Source organism: Octodon degus, unplaced genomic scaffold, assembly GCF_000260255.1.
Source record: "Octodon degus isolate 3935 unplaced genomic scaffold, OctDeg1.0 scaffold00107, whole genome shotgun sequence".
In the NCBI taxonomy this organism is placed as follows: domain Eukaryota; kingdom Metazoa; phylum Chordata; class Mammalia; order Rodentia; family Octodontidae; genus Octodon; species Octodon degus.
The window spans coordinates 2851350-2863913 of NW_004524683.1; the positions used below are offsets into that span (position 1 = coordinate 2851350).

Below are 12564 nucleotides of genomic sequence, written 5' to 3' on the forward strand. Positions count from 1 at the left end.
TATTGACTTGAGCCTTTTACAGCTCATCATATTAATATGGATTTACTTTATCTACCTCATTTTTATACTTTTCTACTGGATGGTTAAGACCAAGATAAAGCAAGACCTATATACCCAGAACACATTGATTTTTAATCAATGGTTTGTGTGTGTTTTGATTGAATATAAGCCTAACTGGATCTGTGACCTTGCAAAAGCTACTTATTATTTGGTTGAATTTTAATGTTTTCACTTTAATAGTGGGACTCAGATTACCTATATAAAAGAAATACATTAAGAAATAAATCAGAAAATGTTCCAAGAAATTAATAATATAATAAATGGAAAGACACCTCAAACTTAAAATGTATACACCAGATCATGGACTCAGCTATTTCTCTTCTCAGTATCTTCCTAAAAGAATTAAAAGCACCATATCACAGTGATATATGTGCATCCATGTTTATAGCAGCACAGTCTGTAATAGCTAAATCTTGGAAATAGGATATATATTTTTCCCATAAAGAAGGATGAACTGGAAACATATTGGTAAATGGATGCACCTTGAGGCCATTCTCTTAAGTGAAATAAGTCAGATGCACATGTAAATAATGCGTTTTTTCTCTGGTCTAAAAAATTGAAAGTGTAAATGAGGACTAAAATATATAATAGATATCATGAAACAGGAAGAAAATGTCAAAATGGGAAAGGGAACTAAAGGCGGGGAAGGAAGGGAAAAGAAAAACATAATGAGAAAAAAATGGAAACAAAGTTTTTATAAATAAGGAAGGGAAGAGGGGTTGAAGGGAGTGTAGGGGAATGGGGAAAAAAGAATCAAGTTCTGTCATGTACATTCCCTATAATGAATGTGATCTTTATGTATACCTAAAATGTATCAATAAATTTAGTAAAAAAAAGAAATTAATAGGGGCTGGGGAGATGGCTCAGTAGAATAAGTGCTTCCCTGGCAAGTGTAAGGGTCTGAGTTCAATCCCCGGTTCTGCCAAAAAAAAAAAAAAAAGAAAAAAAGAAAAGAAAGAAAGAAATTAATAATATAATAAATGGAAAGACAACTCAAATTTAAGATATTTACTCCAGATCATAAACAAGACTCAAGTTTAATATCATTATTGTACCTATCACATTCTCTGAGAATAATAAATTTCTAAATTAGTCCTAAGTTATAGCCTAAGAAAAGACCCTATTCGTATGGAAATTTAAGATCACATTTAAATAACTCATTCATTAAAGAATAAATGAATGAAAATTAGAAAATATATAAAACTAGATAATAATGAAAGTATTAGGTGTAAGTTCTTGCAACAACATAGCTAAGATAAATTTAAAGACAATATTTTAGGCCTAAAGGCATATTTAAGAAGAGAAGTTTCAAAAGCAATGAAAACTGCATGCAAATTAGTAGTTTTTTTTAAAAAGGCCAGCAAAATATACTCAAAGAAAATAAAGAATAAAATAATAAAAGAGCAGAAATAAATGAAATAAAATTAATATTCTGGTAAAGATTAAAACTGACCAGTCTCTGGTAAGATTAACCAAATGAGAAAAACTGAAGGCGTAAGTAAACAGTATTCAAAATAAATTTTAAAAGATAATTATAGACATGGCAGAGTTAAAATAGGAACATTCTTTCAATACATTTTGCTATTTTAATGCTTTATACAAACTGATGTATCCCTACAAAGCAACTTACAAAAAGTTCAAGATTCAAGAAGCAAGAGACTGAGGCAGGCCCTCATTAATTTGCTCAGACTAGGTTCAAATTTTCAATCTTCCTGTTTCAACTTCCCAGAGTGCTGTAATTACAGATGTGTGCTGCCATATCCAGCTAACCTATCTATTTCTTTATAAAATTAGGATTAAAAATTTGATTATAAAAACAATTCATTGGGATGGCAAGATAATTCAGTGGTCTAAAGCTCCTGCTTAGGCAAAGTGCAGGGACTGAGGTTCGATCCCTGGCACCACATGCCACGCCAGCCACACTCCCAGGGCAGGCTAAGCCAGCCACAAAAAAAAGAAAAAAAATTAATGTTTACTGTAAAAAACAAAATCAAGTACTAAAGAATCTAAGTAGAAAATGTTGCATCCAAAATTGCTATATCTTAGAAAAAATATTTTATCTCTATGTTGTTTTTTAAAACATTAAATATAAAGCAACATGAATATTCACAGAAGTAGAATCATATGATACTATGGAAGACTGAAATTTTCAAAGATGGCTACAACATGCCTAACTTCAGTACTCCTCCACGAGTGTGCTTGCCACTCCCCCAAAGAGATGTTATTCCTCCACCCACGTGAAGCTGAGTAGGCTCTTGGACCACTTCAATCAGTACAGTATGTTTGAAATAATGTGCACTAGTTCTGCACGTAGCTCTTAATTGGACTGGCACCTTCCCCTTTCTCCTTCGAGGAGGCTAGCACTGTGTTAGAAGCAGGACTCTCCTCAAGAGTACTGTGGGAAAGCGCAAGAAAGGCTGGACACAGTGTCCTTGCTGAGAGGAAAAGACAGCAAAGTGCATCAAGGCACCAGACATTTTAGGAGTGGGTCTCTGTCCCAGGTCACCCGGTTGACTTTGTATGGACCCAAGACAAACCATCCAGCGGAGCCCTTGGGAACCCTGATCTACTAAGTCAGAAGTGGGGGTGGGAGTGAGGAGATGGAATAAATGAATTTCTTTAAATATAAAAAAAAAGTAATAGAAAACCCAAATAAACATGATGTATGTTAAATCGAATCAGCAGTTACAACATTTCCCTCAAAGAAAACAGCTAGCCCTGAATACTTTACAATTTCTACAGTATATCCACAGTTCAACAATTTCTTATGTCATACAATCTCTTTCAGAGAACAGAAGGAGATTGCTGGCTGTTTGTCCAAATATGTTTTCCTTTGTTTTCAAGCTAAAAACTGGACTATGTGTCTCAGCTTCACATACCATTAGATGGAGCCATGTGACTGAGTTCAGACCAATGGAATCTGAGAGGCAGTGATGTCACAAAAACCTTTTAAGCACTCTGCTCTGCCCTTTCTCCCTGACTGAGACAGAGATAACTCTCAGGGAAACCCCGGAAGCCATGTATTGATATCATCCTATTGGTCATCTGACTCTAATAAACACTGGAAAGTTTAACCTAACAACAATAATGTATCATTTTTTCAAGGGCACATGGTAATTCTTTCGTTGAAAACCACTAAATTTTCTAAATAACACATTTCTAAATAATCTATGGGGGCTGGTGAGTTGGCTCAGTGGTCTAAAGCACCTACTTGAAACAGGCTCGGCAGGGCACAGGGACCATGGTTCGGTTCCCCAGCACCACATGCCAGCCAGCCCCGCCCCCTGGTGGGCTGAGCTGGCCACACACACACACACACACACACACAAATAAAAAATAAAAAAATTTAAAAAAAAATTTAAAAAAATAAATAATCTATGAACAAAAAGAAGTGAAAGAACAGGTAAAACGAAAATATAATGTGGGTTGCTACTAAAGCTGTACTTCTGGGGGACTATCTACCAATTTTCATTCAAGGTCAATCCTCCAGCTTTCTAAAATTATAGATCCACTAATATAAAAAAAAAGAAGTAATACAAAACCCAAATGAACATGATGTATCTGTTAAATAGAAAACATCTTTTATGGAAATCTGTTACACTATTCTCAGTGAACGACTACCTGGGTTACTACCCTTTTGTCTCTACAACAAAAAACCTGACACCCACAACCTAAAGGAGGAGAGGTTTATCCTGGCTTCTGGCTTTTCAAGGATTCAGTCCATAGTTGGCTGGCTCCCTGGTAGAAAGAGCGTGGCAGAAGGGTCTGTAGAGGAATGATGTGTAAGTCATGGTGAGCAAGAAGCAGAGAGAGAGGGGAGGAGTCAGGAAGGGAGAGATGTCTTTCAAGCTACACTCGAAGTGAACTGCCTATAACCAGGCCCCATCTCCTAGCAGGAGGGGGCGGGAGCCCTGAGCCAATCACCTGAGAGCTCCACCCCTGAGTGCAGGAGGCTTTGAGGGACATTCTCCATCTGAACCACAATAATAGGTATCTAGGTTCTATGATCTAATGGCTTATACGGATAGTCAGAAGTCCTTTACAAACCATCTCTCTGATTGCTACCTGGCCAAAGTCAGAGCACACAAGTAAAATTTAAAATAGTAAAACTAGAATGAGGAAACACTACTTGTATTAAGTGACTCTACCAGAAAGTATATTGAAATGACAAAAGATTAGTATTTCTAAAGAAATGCCTTAATTTAATAAACTATATTTAATAGTATCTGTTCTAGCAAAGATCTAATAAAGACATTATTAGAGGATAATTATGTAAACACTATTATATACACTATAATCTCATATAATAAACTTCTTTTAGAATTTCATATTAAAAACATTTTTATTAGACCAACTGTCAGTTGTGTTCCTTTGTCAGGTTATAGGAATTAATACATAATATTTTTTGCTCTGTATGTCAGAAAGTTTAGCTAAAATTCCATGCTTGATTATGGGAACTATTTTGATTCAAATTTTAGGCCAGTGAGATAGCTCAGCAGACTAAGTGCCTGCTTTGGCAAGCTCAGGGATCAGGGTTCAATACTTGGTCCCGCATGTTTCGCCAGCCCTGCCCCTGGGGCACGCTGATTGGGTGACTGAGTCTGGGCGTGGTGGCTCATGCCTGTAATCCCAGTGCTAGAGAAGTGAAAACAAGAGGATCACTACTAATCGGAACTGTAAAGTGTGACACTGTACCAAATACATAAAATGAAAAAAAAAGTATCAAATTTTATTTTTTAATTAATTTTTTATGTACTTGGTATAGCATCTCACTCGTAGTGATCCTCTTGTTTTCACCATGCCTGGACTCAATCGCAGTCTCAGCATGCCTGGGGGCAGGGCCCATGTGGCATATGGTGCTGGGGATCCAACCCCCAGTCCCTGCATTTGCCAGGGAGGTGCTTAGTCCGCTGAGCTATCTCACTGGCCCTTTTAACTCAAATTTTAAATCTAAATCTTCTAATTCAATTTCTAGTTTTCATTTTCATGTCATTATCAGATTATTATATATAACTTTTATTTGAAAGTTATTTCAAACTGTGAAAAGAGGCAAGATACACAAACAGTAGGAAGTTTCCAGCAAATTTTTAAAAATTGTACTTTGTATGTAAGTCAAGAAAAATTTATCCTTAAATAAAATGATTTTGCTAACTGGAACATGGAATATAACTGCAAAGGGTTTATAATTCCATTTGAAAAATCACTGCACAAAGGGGGTGAAATTCACAAATTTTACACATATTTACTACACTTCTACTATGTGTCAGGAGCGACCTAGTAGCCAACAAGGCAAGGTTCCTAGGACTCATATTTCAGTAGTAAGAGACAAATAATAAACACATAGGCAAATGTCTCAGTTGTTTTTCTTGCTGCTGAGACAAGATACCAGACACCCAAAGTTAAGGGAGGAAATGTGTATTGTAGCTCTCAGCCTGTACAGGTTTCAGTTTGTAATTGGCTGGCTCTGAAGCAGGGTAGCATGACAAGGGCATCTCTCAGCAGAAAACAGTCCATGGCAGGCAGGTGGCAGCAAAGCAGTAAAGCAGCAAAGAAGTGAAGTACAAAGGACCAAACAGCAGCCCTCTTTCTGTCCCTTATTCTACTCAGGCTACCTGCCCTTGGGGCACGTATCACTCACACCCAGAATATACACCTTTAACTCCAGGACCGCACCATGAATCCCATCATCACACACCCTAGATCCAGCCATCTCTGAAAACCCCAACTATGACTACTTGAGGCTTTGGCGGGACACCTAGATCTAAGCCAATACAGCAAATAAGGTACTTTTAGAGATTGATAAAGATCTCAAGGAAATCAGGCAATAGCCAAGTGAAAGTTGTAAAGAATGTGTCAAGAAAATGTGTGTTCTCTTATTTTCATTCCTAAAAAAATCTAAATTGTCAACTTTAATGGGACACATATCTGTCACTGGACAATCACTGGCAACATTTTTCAAATAGTGCTACGGATCCTTGCTTAAGGCTATAAAAGTAAGTGTTTGACAGTAAGACTGTACTGGGAGAACAAGAGAAGTCTATTGATGTCATCAAGACAGGCTTCAGTTGTATCTCCCATTTATTCCCTGAATTTGCTTGGTTTTCTTCACTGTAACTGTTCTTCCAAAACGCAAGTAGGTATATAAACATACTCCACTGTCTGGAATAAGTAGTATGCTACTTATTTGAGTTTCTCTGACTTGAATTAAGATACAATGTCACTGAGGCCATCGTTTGTTTTACTTCATGCATTGTCTGGTGGGCAATCATTTGTCTTATGGCTTTCAAGAAACAGTTTTTATGTTTTTTGCTACAGAAATAAAATATATTGCATAAAATTAAATATGCTTCATCATTTTCACTAAATTATCCACTTAATAAAGCAACATGGAAGACTTATTGTCAGGCATCAACAAGTTACCTGAGAAAAATTAAATTAGGTAAGTATAAATAATATTGTACCTACTGATAAATGGCAATAAGCAATTTGAAAAACTTTCTATTCAAATTTTAAGAAAATAAAGTTTTCACACAATTTAATTACTCTAAGTGTGCATATCCTTTTGACTTGTTATATTTACCATTAAAAGCTATTTAAACATTTTTAAAGTACAACTGGAAAATATAAAATAACTAATTTAAGTATAACTTTATTCCAAGAGTAATAAATTACTTTATTTCTAGTGAATAAATAAGAAAGATCATATAGGATGTTTTATGGTCAATCAACAAGGATATTGATAGTATGTGAGACCATATAAGAAAAAGCTCAAGTGTTATTTTTACTTCTGAAACACACTTCCTTCTAATTATACCACTGTTGTCCAAGAACTGTAATAAGGGAAAAGTCTCAAGAGACCAATAAAGACAAAGCCATGACTATCATATTAATCAGTAACCCCAAAGCCCTACAATTCCAAAATCAGAGTTGTTCGCCAGGAATGTAAATTATATACGACTCTCACATCACAAATATTTATTGTACCAAAGAACTGAAAAGGAAATGAAACTTAAACCAGATCTTAATGGATACATTAGAAAAAATAAATAGAAAGGAGAGAACCAAATGCTTCTGAAAACAAGAAGAACACGCTAAAGTTAATAACTTCCTATCAAGAAGTACACATACAGCTGCTGTCTGGGCACAGAGATCAAAACTCCAAGCGTAAAGTAAATGATTAGAAGCCTCTAGAAGATAGGGATCAGAGTATTCTTTAAGTTTATTGAAGGGTTGCTACTTCTTGAGGATTTCAAGTTTATAAATATCCTCTACCCTGAATTAACGTTCTCCTAAGACTGGTATTTTGATTACTCCTTAGGTTTAATGACTGTCTAATAAGGGACAGTTTCCAGGGTGAACTGTTACTGAGTTAACTGGACTCCGACTTCCACAACATTGTGGAAGATTATCTAAGTGCTATTATTTTTCCTTTTATTCCTTCGTAATTCTGATAAAAGACTTTGAAATAAAGTAAGCAATTAAACTATTTAAACTCATTATCTGTTCTGAAATAATCAAATCTATGATTACAAGTTACTTTGATCCTCTAAAAACTGGCAAAAGATCAAAAGGAACAAGTAGATTCGTGTGTTCCACAACAAATTGAAACTTCCAGCTTCAAAAAATTAGATAAAATACAGCTACTAAAGCTTAGTACAAGAAATTGTACAGATGTATATGTATACATTAAAAATATTGTATATTGTGGAGACTCCGTTGGTCTCTCAGCGTACCCCAGGGAAAAAGGGCGGCAGGAAAGAAGTAAAAATAAACAAGAAGACAAGAGCTGGACCAGGTGGTGGATCATGTCTGATTGGCAAAGGACCCAAAGAATAACAGTAGAGCCCTTTATTTATACCTTTGCAAAGTTAGTATCAGGAGACAAAAGTTGCCTAGCGACTAATAGCTGAAATTGACTAGGCAGGATGTTTTTCTCAAGACTGAGGTAGCTTGACTGCTTTAGGCCCTCTGGCCTCCTCCTGCCCTCCCACATATGATCCATTTCCAGTTTCAGCTGCTCCAAACAGTATATAATTCTATTCACCTGAAACTACATATGTAAAGGCAAAATATTTCCTTATAGTCAGAGCTATAATACATTTCCCTTCTCTACAACTGAGCATTTAATCCAAAGCCTCATGCATGCAAGGCAAGTGCTCTGCCACTGAGTTACTTTCCCAGCCTTTTTTATTGCTTGAGACATAGTCTCACTAAGTTGTTCAAGCTGGGCTCAAACTTGTGATCACCCTGGCTCAGCTTCCTCCATAGCTAGGATAGACATGTCCCAAAACCCCATTTACAATGTAGTTTTATTTTTTATTTTTTTCTATAATTTTATTGAGAAATAAAAAGCAATGAGACAGTTTCAAATCAAATTGGTAAGACAGTTCCAATAATTAACACATTGTGTACTGCCTTCTTAGTGGTTATTTGTTGTACAAGATGCAGACATGATATCCTATTTACAAACACTATTAGAACAAATCCCTTTATTCCTTGAATTAAGAGAATGTAGCTATATATCTATCCTAACCATTTTGAATACACAGGTGGTCATTCATCTGTATCCCCTTTTTTTGTTTAGTTCCATCATGTAAATATTATAGGTGTGTGAACTCAGCAAAATATTCCAAAATAGTCCAGTAGTCCATAATAGTATTGGATCTTCCACTTGCCTGGCAATGTCAGAAGTTGTTGACCTGAGTTCCCTACAGCTCAACATAACAACATGGCTTTATTTCTTGTACTTCATTTTTATACTTTTCTGCTGGATAGTTAAGACCAAGATAAAGCAAGACCTATGTAACAAGAATTGTATCTTTTGGATCTGATAAGGTCAGTCAAATCCCCTCAGGATTTATCCTGAGACTCTGTACCTCAGATTGTAGATCCTTTGTCAGTGTCAGCCATGTGAATGAGTCACGGCCATTGCTTGGCCAATGTGCTCTCTGTGACAGGCTGAGAGAATGTTTTCTCTCCATGTGACTCTCCTTAGGCACACTCTACATCATTGATCACTTTCCTCTTTGGCCCCATAATCTCCTTGATGAGAAAATTTGGGACACAACTGAGTTACATGATGTTACAGTACAGGTTCTCCTATGTCCTGAGTCTTAATTGACCTTGGAAGGCTAGGGTCAAAATGTTGGCTTTCCTTGCGGCCCTCCTTTTTCTCTAATTTTTGGTTTGCAAACTTAGGTTGTTAACCATCCAGAAGACAAGCTTATTGTTATTACCATACAACCTAGGCTGTTAAGCTTAATCTCACTATTTGTCTGAATATCAAACATTTTAGGCATAACATGGAACAGGTATTTTTCATCAAGTATTGATATGTTAAACTTTAAGTCCCTACGGAATATGACAAAAAATTTTTTAAAATTAAAATATATTTTAAAGGGCTGGTGAGATGGCTCAGTGGTCTAGAGCACCTACTTAGAACAAGCTTAGAAAAGCACAGGGACCGCGGTTCAATCCCCCAGCACCACATGCCAGGTAGCCCCGCCCCCTGGTGGGCTGAGCTGGCCACACACACACACACACACACACACAAATAAAATTAAAAAAATAAATAAAATATATTTTAAAAATAGGAATAAAGAATTATATATACTTATACACATAAGTTCAGAAATCTAACCATATACCACATTGTTCAGGACAGTCCCACAACAGTCCGTTTCCTGTCTCCTGACTTCATTTACCACACAATGTAGTTTTAAATAAATATCTTTTTGATGTAGTTTTAAATAAATAACTTTTTTTTTGTATTTTAAGGAAGGATCTACAGGGTGTTTAGGGTCTCACTACTAGATCAGACTTGTAGTGATCCACCTGTTTACAGCCTCCCAAGAGCTGGGATTAGAGGCTTGCACCACAACACCCAGTCTCAATTACCATCTCAGCGTGCCTCAGGCGAGAGGCCAGCACAGCAGGCCCCTGTGCCTGCTTGCAGATGCTTTAATCTGATGAGCTATTTGGCCTGCTATATATGAGCTATTTATGGTTTTAGAGCCTGCAAATTCTAGCTCAAACAGCCACATCTGTTAAGGACCTTATAAACATCCTAACTTGGTAGATGGCATCACGTGGTGGGCATTTGTATGTGAGTGCAAACAGCACATGTGCAAGCAGGAGCCAAACACATGGGATAGACTTGTCTTATTTTTTAAATTAATTTTTGTATTTTTTGTGTGCCAGAAATTGAACTCAGGAACCTTGTGCTTGACATGCAAATACTATACTGCTGAGCTATACCCCAGCCTACACTTGTTTTATGACATACCCTCAAGGTAACTAATCCAACTGTGGGAGACTTAACCCACACCTGTGAGATGAGCATGAATCCCTTTGAGGGTGCTGGCCTCATGACGCAAATACTTCTCACTAGGCTTCATATTTTAAAAGTTCTACTGGGCCTGCCAGATAGCTCAGTGGGTTAAAGCACCTACTTAGGCAGATACAAGGACTGGGGTTTGATCTCTAGGCCTTGCCAGCTTCACACCTAGGGCACACTGAGATGGTGACTGAGACTGGGTGTTGTGACTCGTGCCTGTAATCCCAGCTCCTGGGAGGCTGAAAACAGGAGGATCACTATGAGTCCTATCTGCATAGTGAGACCCTGTTGACTCCGTACTAAATACATTTTTTAAAAAAAGTTCGATTACTTTTGAATACCATTACACTGGGGAAAGTCTAGGATATGACCCTTTGGGAAGTGAACCATATCAAAACCATGATACAAAGCTACTCCCTGTGTTCTAAACTAGCCAGTCCTAAATATGCTTATCCTGTTCCACTCACTCATTCCTTTGGAAACTACCATAAAGCTCCTTGTCCATAGTTCTCCTTTTTGCCCACCTTGTGACTGACCTGGTGCTTTCCTTGAGTAGACCTCTCTATTCCTCCTCAGAGAGCTCTCACTGTAACAAACTGTAAAACCTTTTTTGATTTTTTGTTCTTGGATTGCATCTGGCCTCACCATACTTACCTAAGTTAATATGCTCACCATACCTAATTTAATATGCTTAAAAGCAGGGCTAATAATTGTTGTTAGTAGGGTTGACATAGGAAATTAGTGCATGGAAAAGCTGTCTAGAAACATAAGCAGGGGGGCCAGGGAGATGGCTCAGTAGAATAAGTGCTAGCCTGGCAAGCACAAGGGCCTGAATTCAATCCCCCGTTCCACAAAAAAAAAAAAAAAAACCATGGGCAGGACTTGTTCATTACAAGAGCCCAGAATGCATGCTCAGAACAGTTCCCAAAATTGGCACATGGACTTCTCTGAGAACTGCAGCAGGTTTTCACCCCACCCCCGGGTACACTGTGCCAGTCACCGAGTCCAGGTGTGGTGGTGCATGCCTTTAATCCTTCAGTATAGTGACCTTTCCACAAGAAAGGGGACAATGAGTTGAAGATGGTAGAAGCCTTAAACAAATGGGAAGATCAGCATTGTCTCTCTGTCCTTCCTCACCATTCTGTTCACTACTATAAAAGACCATTTTCCACCTACAAACAGGTGAGTTGAAGCAAATGGGCCTCTCTATTTCCTGAGAGGTAGCTGTGAATAAATCTCTTTTCCTTTTTAACAAAATATATGTCCTTTTTTGATTAGGTTAGTGGCAAGCAAATGAAACTGAGCTTCTAAACATAAATGGTCAGTAACACAATTGCCTCCCCAAAGCTCCATCTAGGAATGCAAGAGGCATGGGGGAACATGAGGATATAAATCACAACACAAACCAATATTACCAAAACTAGGAAAGAAAAGGCTTAAATAAATGCACTTAGAAATGAAAAAAGTGAAATCACAATGGACATCTCTGAAATCTAGAAGGTTATTAGTAACTACTTTGAAAACCTCTACTGAATTAGTAACTACTTTGAAAGACCTCTACTGAATTAGGGAATCCAGATGAAATGGACAGATTCCAAGATATACATGCATTACCAAGATTGAAACAAAAAGATATAAAAACCATGAATAATCCAGTAACAAGCAAGGAAATTGAAGCAGTAGTAAAAAAACCTAGCAACTAAGAAAAGCCCAGAACCTAATGGATTTACAACTGTATTCTACAAGAACTTCAGAGTTCAATCCTGCTCAAACCCTTTAATAAACTTAAATGGGAAGGAATACTCCCAAAGTAATTCTTAGAAGCTGGAATTACCCTGATTCCAAAATCAGACATGGTCTCAACTAAGAAAAGAGAACTTCAGGTCTGTCTCTTTAATGAATATATATGCAAAAGTCCTCAACAAGATACTAGCAAAAAGAATGCAGACAATCATTAAAAGATCATCCCTCTGGGGCTGGAGAGATGGCTCAGTGGTCTAAAGCACCTACTTGGAACAAGCTTGGCAAAGCACAGGGACCGCGGTTCAATCCTCCAGCACCACATGCCGGCCAGCCGCGCCCCCTGGTGGGCTGAGCTGCCCCCCCCACACACACACACAATAAATAAATGTTAAAAAAAAAAATTAAAAAAAAAAAGATCATCCCTC

The 12564-nt window shown here is 37.3% G+C and overlaps 1 protein-coding gene across 1 annotated transcript in view; it reads right to left on the bottom strand.

The window, feature by feature from the left end:
• CUNH1orf185 (chromosome unknown C1orf185 homolog) overlaps window positions 1-2974 on the bottom strand; it is a 51019-nt gene extending 48045 nt beyond the window's left edge. The window contains 1 exon segment of the mRNA XM_023724284.1: window positions 2940-2974. Within this exon segment, the coding sequence (XP_023580052.1) occupies window positions 2940-2955 (16 nt within the window). The 5' untranslated portion in view covers window positions 2956-2974.
• Window positions 2975-12564: the final 9590 nt, after the last annotated feature.